This window comes from Schistocerca nitens, chromosome 4, assembly GCF_023898315.1.
Source record: "Schistocerca nitens isolate TAMUIC-IGC-003100 chromosome 4, iqSchNite1.1, whole genome shotgun sequence".
Taxonomy (NCBI): domain Eukaryota; kingdom Metazoa; phylum Arthropoda; class Insecta; order Orthoptera; family Acrididae; genus Schistocerca; species Schistocerca nitens.
Window position 1 is genome coordinate 537631086 of NC_064617.1, and position 24769 is coordinate 537655854.

At 37.4% G+C, this 24769-nt stretch overlaps 2 protein-coding genes across 3 annotated transcripts in view; one reads left to right on the forward strand and one right to left on the reverse strand.

Annotated features, from left to right (window-relative positions):
- Positions 1-1896: 1896 nt before the first annotated feature.
- Positions 1897-7566, reverse strand: LOC126253423 (UDP-galactose translocator). Its single transcript, XM_049954751.1, has one exon. The coding sequence runs from the start codon at positions 7272-7274 to the stop codon at positions 6243-6245; it is 1032 nt and encodes a 343-aa protein (XP_049810708.1). The 5' UTR covers positions 7275-7566; the 3' UTR covers positions 1897-6242.
- Positions 7567-7652: 86 nt separating this feature from the next.
- The window catches only part of LOC126253424 (exosome complex component CSL4), a 76268-nt gene continuing 59151 nt past the window's right edge, over positions 7653-24769 (forward strand). For both annotated transcript variants that reach the window (XM_049954752.1, XM_049954753.1), the window contains exon 1: positions 7653-7835. In XM_049954752.1, the coding sequence (XP_049810709.1) occupies positions 7799-7835 (37 nt within the window). In that variant the 5' untranslated portion in view covers positions 7653-7798. The remainder of the gene's footprint in view (positions 7836-24769) is intronic.

Below are 24769 nucleotides of genomic sequence, written 5' to 3' on the forward strand. Positions count from 1 at the left end.
GCTCTATGAATGACTATTGTTTTCACTTGCAGCTGTTTGCACTTCACAGCTGAAAGGTTGCAGCAGTGCTGTCTGCTGTCATGGACATTCTTTCACCAACTCTACTACAGCCCCATCCCTACAAATCACACTCCAAAACTGCCTGTAACACACTATGCTTCAGCAAATCACTGACTACAATTGTGTACCCCATTGATACATGCAAAATACTTGAAAAGACATGTTAAATTCTGTTAAGCATAAAATCTGTTCAGCACCCAGATGGAGCCCCTTTGTCTGTTGAAAGCAAACTGGGTTAGAGCCTTAAAACTCTATCCAAAGTCACCGGATCTTGAGTGATAGCTCAACTGTGAAGGACAAGGAAGAGAATAAGCTACAAGCTATATTTTCAAAATATTTGTTACTCAGATGACTAGCTTCAATGTTACATTTGCATCATCTTCAGGTCCTACTATTAACCAAATACATACTTTCAGTCATTGGTTGACGTATGATAGGATCCATACAATAACCATGATCAGTGGACCACTATTCATCAGGAGTGCATATTCCAGAAGTGTTGTCACTATGTCAAGCTTCTTGAAGAAAGTAATCTGTTATTCTTCCATGGTGATTTAGGGATACCACATAAAACTACCAGACATGACACATGTGAGCTAATTATATCATGTTCCAAGAAAGATTTAAGAGGATTGCCACTGCATATCCAATGTTCTCTCGAGATTAGATCTTAAGATCTTTCTCAAGATACATTAGTTATGTTATTGATGAATACTGTACCAACCCAGAAAGTTTGGAATTTGCAGTTCTGTCAGTTCATGCTCGAGAGATTTAATTCTTGGAAAGCAAAATCAATATTTAACTGTGTAAATAATAACAAATGTGACTATTTGAGAGACAATGGAATACAGACAAACCTGTGGTATGCATTTTCTTTGTTGCAAACTAACACAATGCCACAACAATAAATTAGAAACTTAAAGTAATCCAAGTAAGTAGGCTGCAGGGCACATTCCAAATTTTGGAGACTAATCCAGAAGTGGCCAGAAGCAAATGCAGGAGGATCTTTTTCAGCAAAGACAATGCATCCACCACTGGAGAATTTCTTGAGGAGATCCAAGCCCAACACTTTTGCACTGTCCTTACAGAGACTTGTGGTACAATGTGATCTGTCTTTCAAAAGAGGTAGGTAAGTCATCACTAAAAACATATTCATTTTCCATAAGTGGCCAACTCATACAAATACCTGGGTGTAACACTTTGTAGGGATATGAAATGGATTGATCACATAGCTTCAATCATGTGTGAAGCAGGTGGTAGACTTTGATTTATTGGTAGAATACTGGGAAGTGCAATCAGTCTACAAAAGAGATTGCTTACAAATCACTCATGTGACCCATGCTAGAATATTGCTTAAGTCTGTGGGACCTATACCAGATAGGACTAACAGGAGATACTGAACGAATACAGAGAAGGGCAGCATGAATGGACACAGGTTTCTTTAATCCATGGGAGAGTGTCACAGAGATACTGAAGGAACTGCACTGAAAGGCTTGAAGATAGACAAACTGTCTGAAAGTCTATTAAAGTTTTAAGAACCAGCTTTAAATGGTTACTCTAGGGATATACTGCAACCCCCAACATATTGCTCACATAGGGATCATGAGGATAAGATTAGAAGAATTACTGCAAACACAGGGGCTTTCAATCAATCATTTTTCCCACACTCCATACATGAATGGAACAGGAACAAACCCAAAATAACTGGTACAGTGTAACATACTCTCTGCCATGCACCTCATAGTGGTTGGCAGAGTACAGATGTAGATAGGCATATATATATATATATATATATATATATATATATATATATAAAATAACAAATTAATTTCAATATATGTTTGGAAAAAATAAGTTCAGTTTATTATTTACAAGTCACATTTCCATAAAAAAAAATCTTTAATACATCTCTCTCCACAACATACTGGCATCAGTTACTTGATTCAGTAAATGTTGGTTATATTTAGTTTACAGGCTGTATTAAGTTTAGGCTACCAGAAAATATGCACACTGCTTTAATTGGACAATTGCTTCATAGCAATTTTCCCTCTAGAATAAGAGTAACTTAATACACAAAAAATAATATAATCCACTAAAGTAACTTGTTTGCAGAGAATGAGACAGCATAAACAAATACACCACATAATTTTTTGAGACACTGTGGAGAGAGAGAGAGAGAGAGAGAGAGAGAGAGAGAGAGAGAGAGAGAGAGCTCTCTGTGCCACTAAGAGCTAATTAAACAAATAAATCAATAAGCAACGTCCATTGATGTCAGCCAAATAGCACCAATTACATGAAGTAGTACTCAGATAAAGAGCAACTATGTCAAAACATTTTACACAGTACAAATCAAAGCTTTAAAGGCTATTACAAAATGTGGTATTTTGATTTAAACTAAGTACAAAGAGCCACAGAAAACACTACAGGAAACAGAACACACCATAAAAAAGGTTGTAATTTCAAACAACCTTTGTCCAAGACTACAGTAATTAGACTATTGTTTGATATACCTAAATGGAATGAGAAAGTCTGCCTGATTAAATACTAACAGTTGTTACAATTTCAGTAAACATTCATGAAATCTTAAACTAACAAAATTTAAAATAAGATCTACTACATAGTAGTTACCATATGGTGACAAATGATGCACAGTCTCCATTCATGTCAAATACACAAATATTATTTTTCATGTCATGAAAACACACTGATGTTTCTGAACAGTGGAGGGGAGACACTAGCAGTTTATAATAAATGTGAAATCACACACTGATTCCAAAGCATGGGAGACTACAACAAAATAGTAAATGGAAGGCAGAAAAGACTCTAAAACAGAATAGCAGACAATGCTACAGTGTATTGTGACAGTTTTATAAGAGTTAGCAAACTATCTGCTAATTATGTGAAGGAAAAAAAATACCTTTTAGCATTCTAGTCAGTCAACATGTCTCTCTTTTTTTTTTGCAGCTGTTGATAAATGCAAGAGATACCTCCTCTCCCCACTCCTTCCCCCATTTAATGTTAATACAATATTTGCAAATGGGAATTTTCTTGTTTTGCACTTAGGTGTATGCAAATTTACAATTTTATGTAGGGCCTTTTTTTCTGAGGCATCTGTGAAGACTGTTGTCCCTATTAATTACTGACCTTCCGAGTGCAAATAAGTCAATTTCCCTTACCTATGTTGCCTGGTCCTTTGTAACGTTAAAAAAAGGTAGTATATACTTAAATGAAAATATGTCCATTTTTTAATTCCACTTTTTCTTTCTATTGCTCTCCCCATCTTCCTTTTCCTCTAATTTTTTCCCTTATTTGTTATTTTCTTAATAAAAACTCCAAATTGTGAATGAACAGTTTACTCCAATTTCACATAATGGTGCTTATATACCCCACTATCCCACATTAACACAAAATGAATTACACATCCTGTTAGTGATGTGCACTGCCAAGAAGGGTTCTTTAGGAAGTGTTTCAGTACACTTTCATTTTCATGACAATGCTTGGGTGTCTCCATCAAGTTCAACACTGTCCTCCAAGAATTCTAGTTAATACATCTTTGTTTAGGACATCCATATATCTTGGCGTAGTACAGTTCTCCCATGTGTTTGCAATTAACAGCTCCATAATGTTTCTTACTGATTTTCAGTTTTCATAATAAAGGGACCAATGAAAACAAAAGCCAAAATAACAATGGCTACACATAACGTGAGGTCCTCCATAACAGACTGTAGCTGTTTAGCCCAAAAACAGTGATTAGGCAATGATGCATAAGTGTTCCACTGAAAAGCCATGATGACTATACAATGGATTAAGACCCACTTCAACAACCAAGCCTTCATGAAATGCTACAAACTTCAGTTTTGTTTCAGGAATGTAGTCTCTTGGGTTTTAAATCAGCATATTTAAGTATCATTTATCATGCTCGAGGCACTGAACTCTGGTGCTGTACAGCCAGAGTGTACGCCTACAATATAAAACACTCTTCAATAAAGGCAGAGGGTGATGTAATGAAATATGCAGTTTTATACTGCGACTGACTCCAATTCTCCACATATTTTCTACTCTTAACTGTAAGCTAGCCTTTGAGGCCTCACTTAATATACTTGCTGTAACAAGCTGATACATCTTCTGCAAATGATCTTGGTAGTCTCTGTAGCAAGTGACAGATTATTTGCACATAAACAATTTCTTTCTGAAACATATCCTTTTAACTCTCCATTTCTGCTTAAGCATAACATCTTTAGATCACAGTGTACAAAATGGGCAAGGTGGGAGACTATATGCATTATCCTGCATAATGCCTACACAAGTTCCAGAGAAGAAAATGGAATTTAAAGACTGATTAACTATCTGTAACAATTGTACCTGTTGCTTTGAATGGAATGTTAGATGATCAAAGACTCAAAGTTAGAGATGATCACAAGTGACCCACCATTGAACCCGATTACTCCAGGAGCCGATGACTGTGAGAAAAGTAATAACACATCCTACAAATGTAAGACAATTAGCAAATTTGGCTGCAGTAAACACAAAATCTTTGTGCACTACTCCAGCAGTGTACCTGGCATTGTACCTGTGTACATTTGTACAATGCCAGAATTATAAGCAAACTAAATCTTATGTAGTTAACCAAGCAACAAGGTAGAGGCTTAAGATGCTTCCTATCAGACAGACATTTTCTGTATGTTAGAAAAGTGCTATTGAGCAACGGAATTTCTGTGGTTCACTGCCAATTATAAAACTATATAAAAACTGATTCCAGGAAACACCACCATAATTTTCTGACTACAGTCAGTGGAACTGATTCTTAACACTTTCTGCATCTTAACCCAATTTACACAATTCCAATGATGATATCTGTGCAGCACTTCATGTTTAAAAATAACACCATTCAGCACTGTACCACATTATAGGATCATGAATGTTTCTACAGAGTTCTCCAACATTTATTTTTTACTGTACTACCCAATGTATTAAACTATCTGAAAAACATTGTTGCATGTTTTATCGATCCAAAAAATAGTGTGTGTGCATGTAATTATAGAATTTTATCAGACGAATGAGCAATACTGGCAATTTGTACAAAATCTTTCAGTCAGTAATAGAAACATCTCTGGATCAAAATAGTCTATGATATTTACATGTAAATACATTCTCTTTCAGTCAAATGAAAATATTATGGAAGAAACAACTTGAGCATGATGCTGACACAGCACATACCTCTCTAGGCATAAAAATAATCTCATGTATCACAATTCTGATACTGACATTCCAATTCTCCAAAAATCTTAGTTATTAAATATGTTTCCATTTAAAATATCGTGTCACAAATGATAATCCCCTAAGCAATTTAGTTAATTTGGAATATGTTTTAAGCAACGACCATAAACACAAAATGTGCCTCCAGTCACTGACAATGATCTATTAACATTAAGTTATACTTTTAAATATTTGCAGTAAGATATACATGTCATCAGACTTATGTCACATAAAAAAAGTATATTTGAGACAACCACAAAGAATCTAACATCTTACATGGATTTAAGTTTTGTGAAATAATCATAATATAACATATAATGATAATATTGCATATTCAGTAGTAAATAACAGGCAATAAAAGTAGAAAATTGTGAAGAAAAGATCTGGACAAACCAGTAATACTGCTAAAAATCTTAATTTAGTTTTGTGCCAAATAGGATACACAGTTAGGAATAAATTCAAAGGCTAATTAACATGAGCAGTTTTAATTATGGGATTGCCCTCATAAACAAAAGTTTTCATAAAACAGTTTAATTTGAGGGAATGATACTTCAGTCATTCGAGAAGTGAAATAGCAGTTACCTAGACTGATTCATTCTGAGTGGCAACTGTGCTTCTGGCTTCAGTTACTAGTTCTTTCCTTGTCTACCTATGTCTGCAAATCCATATTTACATGTGTATTATGTATGTTATTCTCTCAGAATAGCATGCTTTTGATTTATCATTTTGATTGTTAAGCAAATGATTTCCCTTTCTGTAGTCTTCCATAGTATGAAAGTACTTTTTCTTCAAAGGTATAGCAAAACTGAAACATACATTATCTAAGACATTTGCTAAAATGCCAAGGTAGCAGAAAACCGTACACTGCCATCCTAAGACGTTGGCATAGAAACACCACCAATATACACATTCATTTGCAGTGTCTTTTATACCTTTATAGTAATGCCACTCTGTGGTTGGGGAGCTTTAGGCTGATAACTGTACATAAATATTGAACACATAACAAGTAGTGCCCCTACTACAAACTGAAACTCAAGTTGGAAATTGAAGAGATAAATGGATGCGATACATGATATAACAATGGCCAATGACGTAGCAAAACCCTTAAGAATGTTGTCAGCATATTTAACCACCATTGCAACCAAGAGACCACCCCCAGCCTGGAGAACAACTAAGTACCAAACAAAGTAATCATACCCAAAAAAGAAACCAACATGTTTGATTTTCGTCCAGTCATTGAAGAGGCATGTTAAGAGACCAAATGGCAAAGACAAAAAACTAAGCTGCACATTACGCATCCATACAGAAATGTCTGATCCCTTGAGAATTTTTTCAAAATATATTCCTGCAAAGCCAGAAAGAACACATGCAAACAAGGCGGCAGAAAAACCAATAAAACGATTCTGTTTTGGAGCACCTGCAGGTGGAGGAGTTGGAGGATCAGTGTGTGCTAATTGCACCAAAACCACTCCTATCAACAATACTACAAGAGCCACCCACTGTAAAGGTCGGAGGCTTCTTCGTAAAATCAAAACAGTGAACATGGCAGTTGTGAGAATCTTCAACTGATATGTTACTTGATAAGTTGCTGCATCGAGATGAGACGCAGATACATAAAGCATATTGTTCTGAATGATGTATACCAAAGACGGTACACATACTTTCAAAGTGTCCATGGGCTGCTTGATAATAGTGTTGTGTACAGCTGTTACACATCTCTGCAAGGAACCTTCTTCTTGCCATACCAACAAAATACATGTAAATAGCTTCACAACTTCAGACATAAATACTGCAGTTGACGAAAAAAACATGTCACCCACTCTAGTCCTCGCATACCGCATACTGAGACCGAGAATTGCATTCTGTAATGTGAGCGTAATAAGACTTAAATGTTTCAATATCAACACTCGTCTCTGCTGAATATTGGATGCGACTTTGAGATTCGACACACTCGACATCTTTAACGGGAACTGCGTTTAGAAATTATAATTTCAAGTAGTACATGTCCACACCACACACAAGTTACAAGCCACGTCCAAGTATGTCCGGCACTCGATAGAAAGAGTAATGTTGCCACATCAACAATCTATTCGCTCTTTTCAAACGCATTAACGCCATTTCCTTCAATCAGACTTTCCCCTACACACATTAAACTCGTGATTACGATCATATTTTCAATCCGTTTTATGTCCTACACACGCTGCACTTGCAGCACACCGCCGCACTTCCAAAACCCGACTACGCTTTGACACGCGGTTGACACACAAACACATTGCTCCAAAGAGTTGGCTGTAGAGTTATTCCTTCGCTTGCCCGCTACTTCACTACCTAACCTCCTTGGTTACGACTCATTAATCGTCAGTCCTGACTTCTGTTGTTGGGGAAGTGATGCTCATGGTAATGGAAAAGGCCTGGTAGAAGAACAACAACATTAGAGGAAGTACAGGATTGCGACATTTGTGCAGTGAAATTATGTGAAGAAATGGATACGCGTGAGAGTGATCTGATATGTGTGCCAGGTAAGCTCATCGGCATTGATAACAGAATGGAAAATATACGTCACATGAATGTGAAACAATTGTGTACCATTATTGATATTACATTTTTGTCACCACGCGTGGAAATGGTATGAATTAATTACAATGTTGTGTTACTGCCGTTAGTCCGGAGAGTGGTTTGATGCAGGGTCCCATGCCAGTCTACCCACTGTAAGTCTCATCTCTGGGTATCTACTGCATCCTTCATCCATTTGAACATGATTATTATAATCTAGCTTTTGTCTCTCTCCAAAATAGTTACAACCACTCCCCCCCCCCCCTTCCGTTACTAAACCAGATATTCCTTGATGCTTCAGGATGTATCCTATCAGTGAGCCCCTTCTCTAGACAAATTCCGCCACAAAGAACTTTCCCCGACTCAATTCAGTAACTCTTCATTAGCCATGAGATCTACCCATTTTGTCTTCAACAAAGACGTATTCATTCAGCCCATATACAATGACAGCTGTATCTGTTGATAAAAAGCTTCCTGTAGCCAAGATCGTATATGTTATTCTTTATTTTTGACAATTTGTGGATTCGACAGATGCCCAACTGTCATCTGCTGGTCTTCAATAATTTTTGTAACTGAACATGTTCATTCAGAGTAAGAATCTCATGCCATGTTGTCATTATTGGTTGATAGAATGTAGCATATTATATAAATATTTGTCAGAGGTAAAAAACTTACAATTAAAAAGCACCATATGCATATGGCAGTGTAGCACCGACAGATGATAGACATAAAACTTACAGGATGTGCACAATTCAAACTGTTGAATTAGCTTGCCAAGTTTTGCAGCTTTACTGTAATTACCACGGAACTATATCACTTCAAACATGGCTAAAATTTTTGAAATGTTGCAGTGACACTGGTGCGCTCTTCACTAAAGAGGCTCCTACTCACAAGTTTTGAGAACTAGAGATTTATAAATCTTCCTTTGTTCCTTTAGTAAACCTGCACGCCAAATTTGAACAAAATTGGAGATGGTCGAGTGAGAACCACAAGACCACTTGACACAAAATCACTGCTATTTTATGTGGGTTCTCCGTATAGGCTACTTGAGCAACATTCTAAGATTAGACACACCAATCATTTGCAAGGAAAAGGCAACTTGAGCAACATTCTAAGATTGGACACACCAATCATTTGCAAGCAGTTTCCTTTGTAGTCTGCCTGCCTGCCTTCTGAGCTGAAGTCTGCCACCTGCCTTACCGACATCTGGGCCTCTGTTTTATCCATTTACTATCCCAACAAAATTCTTAAACCCAGCTATTTGTATGAGCTGACTCATTTCAATTGTGACTCTTTGATATTGCAGTCATAAGATGATATGATTTTTTGTTTTTTGAAGCACATAATTTTACGTTTCTCTACAATTGCTCCAATAATAGTACTTTCATATTGTATTCAACTAAGAAACTTTATTTGAACCATTATCATTTATGTAAAGCAAGTTTCCAGTCTTTGCTCCACTTTACGATCTTGCCCCAGAGCTGACTGAATATTTCTGCAGCTTTTCCCAGATAGTACTTCATCATAGATAAATGCACCATATGCAAAAAGTCTGAGGCTGCTACTAATATTATCTGTCAGATTATTAATAGGCCTATACAATATGAACAACGAAGGTTCCACATATTTCCCTGGGATACTTCTGAAGTTACCCCTGCTTCTGTTGTCAAGGCTTTCCATCCAAGATAACAGGCTCTGTCCTTCCTAACAAGAAATCCTCAATCCCATCACAAATTTTGATTAGGCCTAGTACCATATATAATCATAGTACTGTTAATAAGAGCATAGTACTGAGTCAGTTGCTTTTTGGAAGTTGAGAAATATTGTATCGACCTGATTCCTTTGATCATGGGTTTCAGAATGTCATATGAAAAAAGCACAAGGTGTGTTTCGAAATCTGTACTGGTTGGCAAGTAGGAGATCATTCTATTCTATTTAAACTCAGAGTATATTCTAGGATTCTACAAAAGATGGTTGTTAGTGCGAGAGGACAGTAATTTGTGCCTCGCACCTAACCTTCTCGTAGAAGGGTGTGGCCTCTACTTAAATTGTCCAATCACTGCTTTATGGGTAAAATGGGGGCTAAGTCAATTGCAAGTTAAATAGAGAATATGACAAGGATCCACTGTTTCTCAGCCTCACTGACACTAATATCGAAATCACTTACCTTGCAGTGGTGAGAGGGGTATTTACGTATTCATCCTTGGGTCATTCAGCACGACGACATTGGATGTGCCACATACAATACAGAAATAATAAAGACATACATAAAACAACCAAATAGGAAAGGATTAGGCAAGGATGGAGCGGGAAGCTGGCAATGGTCTAATCAATGGAACATTCTCAGCATTCCCCTTAGTAACTTGGGAGAAACTGTGGAAAACCCAAGTCATGATGCCTGGACAGGTCTCAAACCCCTCTCCTCCCAAATGCAAGCTCAGAGCATTCACTGGCTTAGCCAGCTCATTTGGTACACAATGTGGAAGGAGAACTACTTACACCTGGTCTAGGCCTACAAGTAAATTACACGAACACCTGCCGACAATACATCTCTCACAACTACTCTTGCACCAGATCCCTCCTCTAAGGAGTTGTATTACACTTCATGTGGAACAGAGAAAACAGAAAACCAACAGCATAAACATTATTTTGCAAAGACAAACGCAGCTTAGGTTGTACAACAAATACAGATTACAAAGTACTCAACAATAAGTGGAGATCTAGTATTTCTGCAAGCTAACACATTGTAGAAACACTTCTCAACAAGAAATGATTTTTAACTTTACTCTAAAGCCTATTTCCTTGTCCAACATCTTTATCTATGTTGGCAGTGCATTATAAAGAATGACACCAAAGTGGCTCACTTGTATTTGAGTACAAGTTGTCCTTACTTGTTTTACGTAGATGGACCCACAATTGTGTGTTACAACTGTGATAATAGCCGTTGGTTTGCCAGTGACCAAGTTTAGCTCTTGTCATCAACAAAATTTTGTGTGTGTGTGTGTGTGTGTGTGTGTGTGTGTGTGTGTGTGTGTGTGTTGGGGGGGGGGGGAGTTTACAGAAAGTGCACACAACTTTTTAAGTTAGGGCTTGCAGTGAAGTGTAGCAGAGCCATGTAACAAGATTTGAATAACCCTCTTCTGTAATGTAAAATTTTCTTTTGATCGACTGGTGGTTTTATCACAAAACACTATTCTATAAGCTATAAGGGGCTAGAAGTAACCAAAATAAACTATTCTAGCACCTTCTGAGTAACAAACTGTGAAAAATGATTCTCAGGTAAAGACATGCAAAAGGGCTATTACATGCCAAGTTGTCTGATTTTGGAAAAAGTTTCCACATGGTCATCACAGATTTTGCTGAAATTTCGTATGAATATTTGCATATTTTCCCAACAAACATTAGTAAAATATCACAATCAGTTCAATACTTCCAGATATATAATCATTTGTTTGACCTCATAGTGCAGCTATCAACACTGCACCCTTCACTTTTCAGCAACTTTAAGACTTGATATCTTGGGCAATATTTTCTTGAAATAAATAAAACTTGAATGTCTGTACAACTTTTTGCTCTATCTTAAGTGATATAATTAAAAGATTTCCTGAGAAATTTTTGTGTGGATAATTTGAAGCAAAGTCAACTAAAAAAACTCACACTGGGGAAAAAAGAAAAAAAAGGTTTATCTGTTATATTTCTGGCAATAATGATAAACCTGAAACTATGCATGTAATAACCTACCAGTACAAGGTCATAGAATATAAAATTTCATTCTTGTCCTACCTTCCGATAGCTTACAGATTGAGGACAGAGATGATGATTTTTTAAAAAACGCCAAAAATAGTACTTTCCCAAAAAGAATGTTCTGCAAACTCTCTTAAACCATTTTCATTAGAAAGATCATGTTCTAAACTACTTTAAAAAAACTAAATTTGGTTTAGCAGTACAAGCATATAATATACTAAAAAATGAGGAGGTGAGGCAAAATTGGCCGAAAAAATACACACTTGAAAGAATGTTTAAGTTTAGCTTTGTATATCTCTGAAAGTAACTGTGAGATAAACCTGAAACTTTACATGTATATACTAAGCAACACAATGACTTAAATGTAAAATTTCATTCACAATTTTGCAAAAAAAAAGAAAAAAAATCTGGAAATCCTTTAAAACACTTTTCATTAAAAAGACGGTGTTCTAAACCACCTAAAAAACTAGATGTGGTTTTGCAAGGCGAGCATATAAAGCCCTGAAAAACAATGACAAGCTGGAGGTGCATTGAAAATAGTTCCATATTCGGAAATACGGAAGCATCCAATCCCGCCCGTCTGCTTTGACCCATGACGTCACAAATATGGCGAAAACATAAACAAACACACACACTTTCCACAAGAAGCCTAATGACACTAACGGGACAAGCGCGGGAAATGGGGTGTTTTGGGTGGGGGACAAACTAAATATAAACAAATTTAGACACCTTGCGTAGCTACAACGTGTAAGTGAAGACAGCCATGCATGAATACCCACCCACCTCCCCAGGGGTCGTAACCCCTGCAACGCATAGAAGATAAAGATGCTTCAGTAGCTGATTAGTGTTTTTTGTCTTTTTTTAAAAAAAAAAAATCTCACGGGATAGAACGAACAGATCAGAAAGATAAATATAATAAACTAAAACAGAAATTGGAGGAAACAGATAATTAAAATAAGTAATAAGTGTTTTTAAATTAAAAAAAAAAAAACCTCACGAGATAGAACGAACAAATCAGAAAAGTAAATAAAATAAGATAAAACAGAACTGGAGACAGCTACACTCAAACCAAACTCCGCACCGTCATGACGTCACACACGACAACACCCTTACGTGACGGGTCAAAGCCGACGCGTGGGATCGGACGCTTCTGTCGACCCCCATATTCCACTGAGACTCAAATCTGACATCATTTATTACTTTTTACAATTGGGTTAGTTCTCTCTGTAGAAGGTATCAAAAGTCCTGACGACTAGGAAATGAGCTTGAGTCAGAAAAAACAGCAAATAAGCAGTCCTTTTTGTTTTTTAGGCATCTCTGCAGTATTCAGCTGTACAAAATTCATTTTTTAAAAATGGAATCGAATATGCAATCCTCCCTCCCCCCCCTCCCCACCCTGCCCGGAGAAAAGAGAGTACTTTCTTCTTCTTTTTTGTGGCTCTAATGACCTGAGGTAATCACATGTGAAAAGCGTCATTTTTTGAGTTGTGTCTTACCAAAATTTCTTCCCAAACAATCCCCTCAGTGAAATCATTTGGCAAGCAGAGTAGTTTTCCTCATGATATTCCACAGAAAATGAATGAAACTTGTAAAAAAATTCAAATAGCTTGAAGTAAACATAGGCTTAGTATCCTAAAAGAGACTTCTAGCCTTGGCCTCTGACACTTATAGGAAAATATTATCAGGCCTTGGATCCTGTGTAGAGAAAACCTTATCAGGCTTGGAACATGTGGTAAAGAAACCCACCCATGGCTGCTATTGCTCAGCTATTGAGCGTGGCCCCTATGCCAATGGCAATGCTATTTTTCTTCCTGTAGAAGGAACCAGCAGTGGCTAAGCCACCACGAACCATATCAACACATTTATACAGTTTGCATACTAATTATCCTCTATATCATGAAATTATTAAAAAAATGTCAGGAGGCCTGGCATGAACTTCACCAAAATTTCCACATATTATTTATTTATTAACATTACAGAGTCATCCACCACCATGGTAATTATAGTGAGTTGTTTGCTACCACAAACTAGACAATTTTCAGAATTTTAATACTTTCCTTGTTTTTATATCATTAAAGAAGAAAAATGAAAGAAAAAAACTACAAGATACGAAAAGTACAATTGTGAAAAAATTACTATATTCTTAAGAAGAAAATAATACATGAAAGGAAAGATTTAGGTATCAAGAGAGGTCCATTTACCTAGCTATTTCAAATGGGGAGGGGGGGGGGGGGGTTCAGTAAACAATTTAAGCCTGTCTCACATGGATTAGCATATTCTATTCTACCATAGCAACTACTCTATGTATTTATGTTGTGATATTAACTCTACATGATTTATTTATAAGGTATGACAGTATTATCTGTCACTACAATTCCTTCCGCCGCTTAACCATGCCGCAAGTGGGAGAGGAGCCTCAGGAGGTGACCTTGAGACTCGTCTCCCTGAAGGGCACTTCTTATCGATGCTGTGCACCTGTTTTCGTGTATTTACGTCTTATTGTACTGCATATGTAAGTTTATGCACAATTTTTTATGATTTACAGTTTGCATTTTATACAGTTCATAAGTTACCCATTTACATGTTTGAGAGTAATGATCTAAAGAACTAAAGAAATACTTGTTTTACTTGTACAGACAGGAAAATTTGATGTTTTATATCTACTGCTAACTTATTTCTAAATTCCATTTTTGTATTGCTTTGTTGCAGTCATGTGATTTGCAACTATGGTGTATATGTATCTGGTGATATTGGAGTATTCATGTCATCATCCGTGTGTCTATATGTTCATCAGTTTTGATATCAGTGTTTTTATCTCTGTTGTCCCATGCATCATGGTGTGGTGTAGGGTGTGTTTCGGGTTACGATATTGTATATGGTTGTTGCTGCTTATAAGTCTTGTGTAGTGCTCTTTATATTTCATCAGTGAAGTGTTTGAGTTCTCCACTTATCTGGGTCTTTTAAAGCTTGCCCTATGTCTTTGACTTCTGACATCAGACTTACATTTGTGTGTTTGTGTCCCACATTGTAGTGTTATACAATGTGTAGGGTAGCCTCAGCTGTTCCCAGACGTTCGGGAAGAAGGGGAAAACCTGACAGCCTTTGTCAGATGTTTCCCATTCTTTTTGCTATGTCCCAACCGTCCAAAGATTTAATTGGTGTAAGTCTTTGGGTCTGATGGGTACTGATCCTCTGAGTTTTTGATGATTACTATGTTCACTGTTTTCCACATACCAGGAACACTACCTTGCAGCAATGCTTCATTCAGTAACTCTGTTAAGATTTGGGGTGACCTGTGCAACAGTGTTTTTAGTGTTTCTGAGTGTATGCCATCTGGACTGGGAGTCTTCTTATTGTTTAATTGTTTTGTTGCTAACGCTACCTCTTCTTGATCAAATGGGACAGTAATGGGGTGATTTGTATAGGTGTCTTCCATTTGTCTTTGTAAGTCTGTGTGATGTTGCTGGTTTTTGCCTTTTCATCATCAGGGAGAAGCTTCTTCAGCAGGTACCATGCTGAACATCTCTGGTCCCTTGTAGTAGTGTCATCTGTGCACCAGAAGTTGACAGTACTGTCGGTGTCTTTGCCTTATCTATTAGTAGTGTGAATGGTTTCCACCATGTATTGTTTGTAGCTGAATTTTGACAAAATTGTTCCACTGGTTCTGTCTGGTCTTGTATAATTTGTTTTTTATATTTTTCTTTGCATCACGGTATAGTTAGAATCTTACCACCCACTGTTGAGCTGTTTTTGCTTTCTGATAATGTTTCCTTTTGTCTCTGGCTTCTTTCCTTAGTTTTGTTTACTCAGTGGACCAGGGGAGTTTCTGTTTCGGTGTACAGCCAGTATTTGGGATAGCTGATTGTTGGGCTTTTCGATGCAAGTCCGTCAGAATGTGAGCTTTATAGTCCATGCTACCATTGAATGTATGGAAGGAAAATTCTTCAACCATGTCCCTTAATTTTTGCCAGTCAGTTTTGTTTAGAAGAAGTCATTTTTATTGATGTGGAGTTTGTGTGTTCATGTTTGTATATGTGTTTGTGTTGTGGATGAGTACGGCATTGTGGTCACTTGTGTGTGGTATTTTCTAGTACTTCTCACTTGTTAACATATATTATAGACATTGCATTTGTTGTTGAGATCACAATATTGCTGGATTCTTCTGCATTGTTGCAGTGTGTAGGCATTTGTCCATAGAACAAAGAGGCTGTTTTTATTTATTGTCAACTATGATTTGTTCGCTGTTGTCTGTTATGTCTGTGTTTCACCGAGTCAACCATGCATTGATGTCACTAAGTGTGAGCAAGCTTTTGACCCTAAAAAATTGTGTGTATCTCTTATTTGGACAGCAAAAGGCTCTGTATGAATACTGTGCAACATGGATGTGAAAAGCCAAGATTCTTGTGCAGGTGTAATTTCAGCTATGGCTACAAGTTCAGAACAAAGTTGTATTATTTTTGTGGCTGTATAATTTATGTTCGCTATTACAATTACAGTCTTGGTGTTTTGGGTTCCGGTAATTGTTAAGACTTGTTTGGGAAGGCCTGGAAGTCTCCTGCCACGAATATATGGCTCTTGGAGACATTCGATCTGCCCATACTTCGTTCAGAAGTCTACCCAGCTCCATTCCAACCAAAATGCTCCTATTGTAGTTTAGTTGTGAGATCTTCACAGCGGGGGGTATCTAGTAAAGGCATAGTACTTAGGTGTTCTCTCTTTAAGGTCATAATAAATGTGCCCCAATGAAGTCCTTATAAACTTGATCTGCATGTAAACCTTCACCTCTCCATGCACATGCTTGCCCTTAGAAACTGCTGAGCTCATGATGGTCAGTTGGCAGGTTCTTTGTCCTAAGTATCATTATGTCAGTCTGCTCTGTTGTAGGCAAACCTATTTTGTCCCCTTTCGGCTGACTGAGGCTTATCACCAGATGCAGAGCAGCCTGGAAGAGTCTCTGTTTTCTAACCTACTTATGAATAACTTACACTTAAGATTATCATAATCAATTATGTTATTATTGTGTTGTTTGGGGTGTCTGCGTGTGTCCTGTGAAATGTCCTGACATTGCCCCCCCCCCCCCCTCCCATTTCTATTGTTTGTGTACACTGGGCATTGTGTGTGGGTGTACACTGGGCATTGTGTGTGGGTGAAGAATTTTTAACTGTATTATTAGGTAGATTGTTTGTATTTAACATTGAACTGTCAGTCTCTCTGTTTTTGGAATATTGTTTGCCATCTTGAGGTTATTTGACGAATGAGTGTTTTTTTTTTTTTTTTTTTTTTTTTTTTTTTTTTTTTTTTTTTTTTGTGACTATTTCCCTGTGTGTCTGTGCTGCCATCTATATAAAACGTAGGGCTTTATGTACGGTCGGCATTTGCTAGCATCATATTCAGAATGTAATTTTAATGATGTGCTTTGGCATAGTGAACTGTTGACAGGTGTTGTATCTTTCTGTGTTTCTTGTACTGAAATCAACATGTTTTTACCTTTTCCTTGTTTGTCAGTGTTGTGAGATGAAATGTGTTGGTATCACTGAGGTGCCCTAGGGCATAATTTTTTGTTTGTTTTCTGCTTATTTTGTTACATTCCCGGCTAATTGGTAGAAAATTTACTCTCCCAGCTCTTCCACTCATGGCAGAAGTCCGGTCCTGAAGATTTCCCACTTGTACATTTCGTGTTTTTCTCTGCCTTCCTACGTGGTAGCCAACGACACCCTGCACTCACATCGTCTACATAATTAGTAACGTTAAAATATCTTTGCTGTATTATGTGACACATTTGCAGCAATGTAAGATTGTTCATTTCCAGATCTGTTAATTGTCTTATACCCTTATGTTGTCACCAAGTGACTGCACGCTGCCAGTCTCTCATTTTAGTTGATGGAGACTTATGTTTGTGCTTGCATGTATTGCTTCTTTGCATATTATTATTTAAGGAGGGCTTTAGTGACAACTGTTGTAGTTGTACTCCATGTTAGTGAACGTTATCGGTAATGTCCTATTCAGTGCACTCCGCCTCTCTTACAACTGCTTGCAGGGAGGGCAGGCAGGTCCCCCTGCCTTATCTCATGTCCTGTTTCTATATGTGCATGGTATGCATCCAACTGTGGCCTCCTCTCAGCATTACTTCTTGTCACCTGGCTTTGCACATTCTCCACAGACTGGTTCTTTATTGCAACATTTTGGTGGATGACCTAGGCCTCAGCATTTGATGTATTTCCGAACAGCCATAAAATCTTTGATGTACAAGGACTCAAACTGAATATAAACTTTTTCCCTTTGCAGCAGCAGAAACAAACCCTTGGAGTGACTTCCAGGACATTATTAACTGTTCGATTATCTTTTGGACCTGTTTTGAAGTTTATTTTTACTTCCTCATAGAACTTTTCCTTAGAGATGTGTTCGTGTAAGTTGATCTCATATAGTTCATCCAGGAAGTCCTGATCAGTTAAAGTATTGTGACATGGTACACTGCAAGGAGAAGTCGGAATTTCCTCAGCTCTTCACGTCTCGTACCTTGTAGTTTGGCTGTCTGTTCTATGATTTTCCTTTTATCTGCTTGTGTTTTTGTTTGTAAGATGACTGTGTTTGCTGTGGGTCTGATTGCTTTTATTTTTACCCTTTTCTTGTCTGGGATTGATTGGTTTAATGATTGTTTCAAGTATGGCCTTGGCATCTTTATCGTTTCCCAGTTTCAAGAAGAGAACACACAACTGTTTTGATTTGGCTTACTGTATGCATTCTTCTCCTTTGCTCTTCAGTTTTGAAGCTGAGCCAGTGACTGCAACTGCTGCAAAGGGCAATGGAGTTGGCTTACTTGCTGTTCTTAATCTTTGATTTTCTTATTTGTGGTTGGTTATGTCTGATTCCAGATGGTGATTTTTTTCCACACATTTGGTGCACTGGTATTAGCTAATTTTTTTCACATAAATGCTCATTTTATTTACTTAACTCATTCTGCCCTTGTAATTGTGCTCACGTGATGGTGAGTGCCCAAGTTTTGTTTTTCACTATTGCTGGTGTTATAACTGTTAAGGTTCTTGTATGCCTCAGTTCATTTTGAAGTTCCTTAATAAGATCATCGACTATGGTGATTTTTTTCTGCAGTCAATGCATGTGAAGGTGTCACCGACTATACCATTTCAGCAGATGTACTTCGTTTTAAAGCACCCTTTTTTCTGCTCCTCAGTGTGCTGTTATTCTGTTTTCCTTTTGAAGTAGCTCTGATTACTATTTTTGGTAATCCACTCTCGCTACAATGACCAGTGGTAGCTGCTGCCAGCAGAGACCAAGTAGTTTTCTCCAGTATCCATGCTTTCACATGGATATAGAGACAGCTCAATCAGAGAGGCACAAAGTTCGTGTCCCAAATTCTTCACAATGTGAGGTGTTGGGAGCAAAAATCACTTCTATTTTTCTCAAATGTAGTCAGTTTCTAGTCTATTTGGCTGTAGGATAGAGACAGGAAACATGGGGCACAAAAAAGCCACACACCAGTTGAAATGTGTATTACGTGGCCATTTTGCTACTTTGCTTGTTGCTCCTCACATACAGATGCTGTTGTTGCTGATGCATCTGTTATTTCTACAGCTGCCTGCATCACACACTGCCTCCACTGCTGAAGCCAATGTTCTCTGTGGCCAGCAGTGTGTCAGCTGTTGATGTAAACCGTGCTGATGTTTCACAAACCGACACGGTGTGCTACGATCTGGGCCGCAGATTAACAAAGCGGCGTCAGAGGCACTACATGCACTCACTAACTGATCGCAAAAGTTAGTGGATTCTGTTTTCCACCATAAATACATGATAAGACCAGAGCAGACATTAACACACTACCAACATGGCGGCCATCTTGAATGATTATGCAATGTGACAGTGGTGTAAAACCCGTAGGCTATGTATACAATGTGTGCAGCAGCTGTTATGCAACAATTTTACCTCCATGAGCTCCACTGCCTTGGTAATGCACAGTTAAACTGTGAAATTTATAACCAGTTTGATTCTGCAGTGACAGCAGAAAAACAGATTGAAATATGTCACAATGGCTTGTGATAAAAGACACCCCTTTTATGAATATTTTCATGTTATTCATACTTTATCTCAAGAATTTTGTTACTGCCTTCCCCAGGAAGTAATAAACAATTATATAATATCATAAAAGATGTCAGATTTGAGTACCAGTGGAATGTGGGCCATTTTCAATGTACCTATATGTAGTCAGTTTTTAGAGCCTTAGATGCCTACATTTCAAAACTAAATTTTGACTTTTAGGTGGCTTAGAACATGGTCTTTCTAATGCAAATGATTTAAAAGAGTTTGCACAAGAGCATGTTGGTTTTTTTTTTTTTTTTTTTTTTTTTTTTTTTTTTTTTTTTTTTTTTTTTTTTTTTTTTTTGGCCAAAAGTAACCACTCCTGGCATTTTTTGAAAATTCCTCATCGTTTCCCTTGATTTGTAAATTCTGGAAAACAGTAGGAGGAGACATTTTATATTCTAAGACCTTGTATAGGTACGAAACTTCGTGGCAGATTAAAACTGCATGCCAGTCTGAGACTCGAACTCAGGACATTTGCCTTTCGCAGACAAGTGCTCTGCTAGCTGAGCTACCCAAGCACGACTCACAACTCATCCTCTCAGCTTCAATTCTGCCAGTATCTTGTCTCCCTGTATAGGTAATTTATTGTGTGCAAAGTTCCAAGTTTTTTTATTATTTCACTTAAGAGACTACAAAAGATTGTACAATTTGGCATGGTTTCATTTCTTTCAAGAAATTGCCAGAGATATTACGTCTCAAAGTTGCTGAAAACTCTTGGAATGTACTGTTGACAGCAGCACTATGGTGTCAAACAAATTACTATATCTCCAGTCGTACTGAATTAATGATCATGAAACTTACCAACATTTATTGGGAACATGTGCAGATATTCACACAAAATTTCAGCAAAATCCCCGATGATAGTGTGGGAACCTCTAGACCACTTGCATGGAATGACCCAAGACTGAATCTCTGGAAGAGTTTAGTTACATGTTCTTTCAATTTAAGTCTTGAAATATTCCTAAAAGTTTTGTGCATTGTACCATTTCTAACTCATTTCAGTCAAGTACCCATTAGAGATCTTGGTTCTGATTCATTTTTCCAAATTTAATATAATTTGTTATATTCGCATTAAGGGTCAGCATGTTAGCATTGAACCATGAATGCAAGGACATTAGGACTTAGATCAGTTGTTATGGACGGAGATTGTTGAACAACTTTCACTGTTACATTGATCTCCTCTGCAAACAATGCATTCTTAGCTGTAGTGTCTGAGGCATGAAGGGGGCATTATATACTACACTGTGGTACTCCTATTTAGGCTTCTCTGCAGCAGATACTAATCTAATTTTATGATAAGGATGAGCCGATGTGAGTTTCACAACCTGTAATCAGTTGTGCCAATATCATTGAAACCATTTTTCTCTATTCCTTTTATCACCATTGCTTCCCATCTCTAAAAGAATTTGCTAACAGCATCTGTTAAAGTTTTTGATGTGGTTGGTCAAATTCGTTTGGATACGGCAAAATACTCCTTTGAAATGGGAATCCCTGGAGGGAAGATGGTATTCTTTTTGCTGAACACTCTTGAGAAAGCTTAGAGAAACCAGTGTTTGAAGTTGACTGCAGAAATGATTCTACTGCTGCCAACATACATATCGCATAAGGAGCAATAAGACAAGATGAGAGGAATTACGGTTTGTACAAAGCCATGTAGACAGTTGTTTTTTCCTTGCTCTATTTGTGAGTGGCACAGGAAAGAAAATGACTAGTGGTGGTACAAGATACCTTCAGCCATGGACCATACGGGAGCTTGCGAAGTATGTTTGTAGAGGTACAGTTCTTACATTTACCCTGATGATTTGTAAAATTTAAGCTAAGTGTTTGGGAAGCATTTATAAAGAAACCATTTATGTAGGTTGGCTGGTCTTTTTGCCAATATTAATGTTATCAGTATTTTTAAGCATAATTTCCTGCTCTTCATGTATAGTGTCAGTTTTGATTTTAACAATATCCACATAGATTTTGATATATTGACCAACAGTCTATTGTTCTGTTGTTTCTAAGTAGTTTTGCCTTTTGATATATACATTCTTGTAAGTATTTGTGTATTCTATGTGCTGGGGATCTGTGGATCTTTTCAGCTGAGAAATGAATCTCTTTAAAGTCGTACAGGAAGTCTTAATTTGTCACGTAATCCAGGAACTAAATTTTGTGTTTCAACATGAATTGACTATAGTCAGTTTCTTTGGAAAACAACTTTCAAAATTGGTCATGAATGCAGAAGAGAAAGCATTGTTAGTACCTGATTGTGAAAGCACTTCTAACCAGGATTCATCACTAAGACTATAAAAAAAAGTAGCACAGTTTTCCACAGTAAACTGGGGCATTGCTTCTGTATCTTCCTTAGTGAAGGAACATTTGAAAACAGAATTCAGCAATTCTGCTTTGTCTTTGCTACCCCACGGTTTTAGCTCCTGTATCGTCCTTGAGTGTCTAGACACTTATAACTGACAGCTTTAACATATGACTGGAATTTCTTTGGGGTTCTGGAGAGATCTTTTAATAAGATACTGCTATAGTAGTTGTGAAAGGCAACTGGGCTAGCATTCATTGCACACAGTCCAAAGCGGATGGCAAGTGTTCAGAGTTGAATCCAGGACCCTGTAGTAGCTAAGCCTCACATTCAGCCAATGACTAGCATGCAGACTGCATCAGTCAGATGCACAGCACTGAAGGAATCCTGCTACTGGCTGAGCTGGAAGCGTTTACTCACTCTGGCCAGATGTGTTATGACAGGAGCTAGGTTCTTGTTACTTAGCTAGTTATGGAAATGCCCTGTTTCGAAACTCCATGAAGCGACCTAGTCCACCACTGCAGGCAGAATGCCGCGTTGAATGTTCTAAGCCAGCACTATTGTAGCATTCAGCTGCAGAATTATGTTGGTGGCTGGTCCGAGTACCCCTTCGCTGGTTCCAAAGCCCTGTTTAAAGCTTGTGATATAACGCTATGTAAAATACAGGATTCCTCCCATCACGAACTGTTCTGTTAGGTACTTATCTATTTAGTGCTTGGTCAACTGTTTATTTTAAAATTTGGTCTGTAGTCTACAAGCTCTTCCAAAAGGTAAAGGTTTTGAGTTCCTCTTTTAGGTAGGACCCCGCTGCCTCTTTATCTAGCTCAATGAACTGTAAATCTCCCTAATTGTTTTAGCTGCCCTTTGTACTTTTACTTATTGTAGTTGCTAAAACAACACTCATGGTCGCTGATACCAGTTTCGGTACAGACATCCTCAAAGAGGTCTGATCAGTTTGTCGCTGATAGGTCTCCCAAATTATCTGTTCTGGGAAGTTTTAAGAGAGGGGGTTTAATAATGTTTGACAGGATGTCTTGACATGCCCACCGCTTACAAAACTGTAATTTTCCCAATTGATTGTTGAATGATTAAAGTCTCCTCCAACATTGACATTGTAATTGGGAAACATTGTGTTAGTTTAGTAGCCATTTTTCACTTTTTTGGCATTGCACAAGCAGTTTCATTTGTAATATGAAAGAAGAAAAATCATAATATGAGATTGTATTGTCTGGTGGCCAAGTTGAAGTCAGATCTAATAGTTAAGTTGCCCCCCTCCCCGCCCCATGTATTTTTTGCACATAATGTACAATTTATATTTATAATATGCACTAAAACTCTCTTATTGGATTTATCTATTCTTTAATCAAGGTTTTCTGACTTTACCTTTAGCTATTTGTAATGAAATGTATGTTAAATATGGAGCAGATGTGGACCTCAGGCACTCTGAAGGTTAGCCTGTTACAGCAATGGGAAACCACTGACAACTCTGGCCTGAGCTGCTGGTGTTACTATATTATTTTGCTGCTCTATGTATGACCATTGTCCGCTTTAGTAGGGCCTCTTCAAGCTCTTGGTAGAGTCATGACACTTGTTTGTTGAAAATTGTCTCAACATTGATTACCAACTCTCTTTCATACATTTTGTTGTTTACTGAACTCGTGCTCCCTCCTGTCACTGCAACGACTTATTTGTGTCGATGCTGTGGTGCCAATTGCCGCTTCTTCAGGCCATGTGGTCACTCCCTTTACATTCAGTTGTTTGATTGCTATCAACAGAGTGTCACCTTTAAAATGTTTGACATTTTAATTGCATCTGCTGATTTACATTTTTCAGATAGGTATTCAGTGTAGATTTCTACTTTTTACTATAATTTATAACTTCTGAAGAGCCACCATGTAAAGTTGTTACACTCTGACCACAGAAATTGAAGTCATAACACATTTAGTGTTTTAAGCACTAAAAATACTCATTTCACATTGAGTAACATAGTAACATTCTCATACATGAAACATATACAGTATTATCATGGTAAAAGAAAACTGTGTGCCCCCATAGACACACAGCATGTGTTTATGTCAGTGTTTAGGTGCCAATTATGGATCCACAGTGCAGTGGCCCATAGGTCTTCATACGCTGTATTGGGATGTGTTACCCTGTTGCTTACGAGCTGTTACTACTATAATGTTTAACTCGTACAACAGATGCACCCCACTGATTAGTTCCAAAGATAAAGTTAACTAGGTTAGAGGTTCTATTTTGATGGCTTATTGTCGGGGGCTTAAGCTTTTGAACACTAATAGTAATTGTAATGTTCAAGATTTGGATCGACTTATCACTGTCTTGTTTAATCATTGTTATAGAATCTCACAGATGTCCACCTTGTGCAGTTTTCTCGTCCATCAACATTCAGTTTGAGATTGTCTGGAATCTACTCACAAAATATAGACCCAATTAAACCTATGAAATAAATCATAAGAAGTGCTTGCAGCCTGAAGATATTATTTTCCCACAGTTCCTTACTAGGCATGATGGTATTCAGCCTTAAGATCACATCAGTTGCATCTATAATGCTTGTTTAAGATAAACTTCACTCAGAAAGTTAATCTCTGTATTGTTATTTCAGAACAGTCACATAAATGTTTTTTACAGTTAAATTCCCTTTTCTTCAGTTCAAAACTAAAATAAGGCCAGTCTAGCCTTGGAAAAGTACACTTCATAACACTTTTGCCCAGCTATTGTAAAATAAAATCATTTCAAATTCTGTAG

Coding starts and splice junctions, on each gene's coding strand:
- LOC126253423 (XM_049954751.1), bottom strand. CDS start 7,274: ATGTCGAGTGTGTCGAATCTCAAAGTCGCATCCAATATTCAGCAGAGA.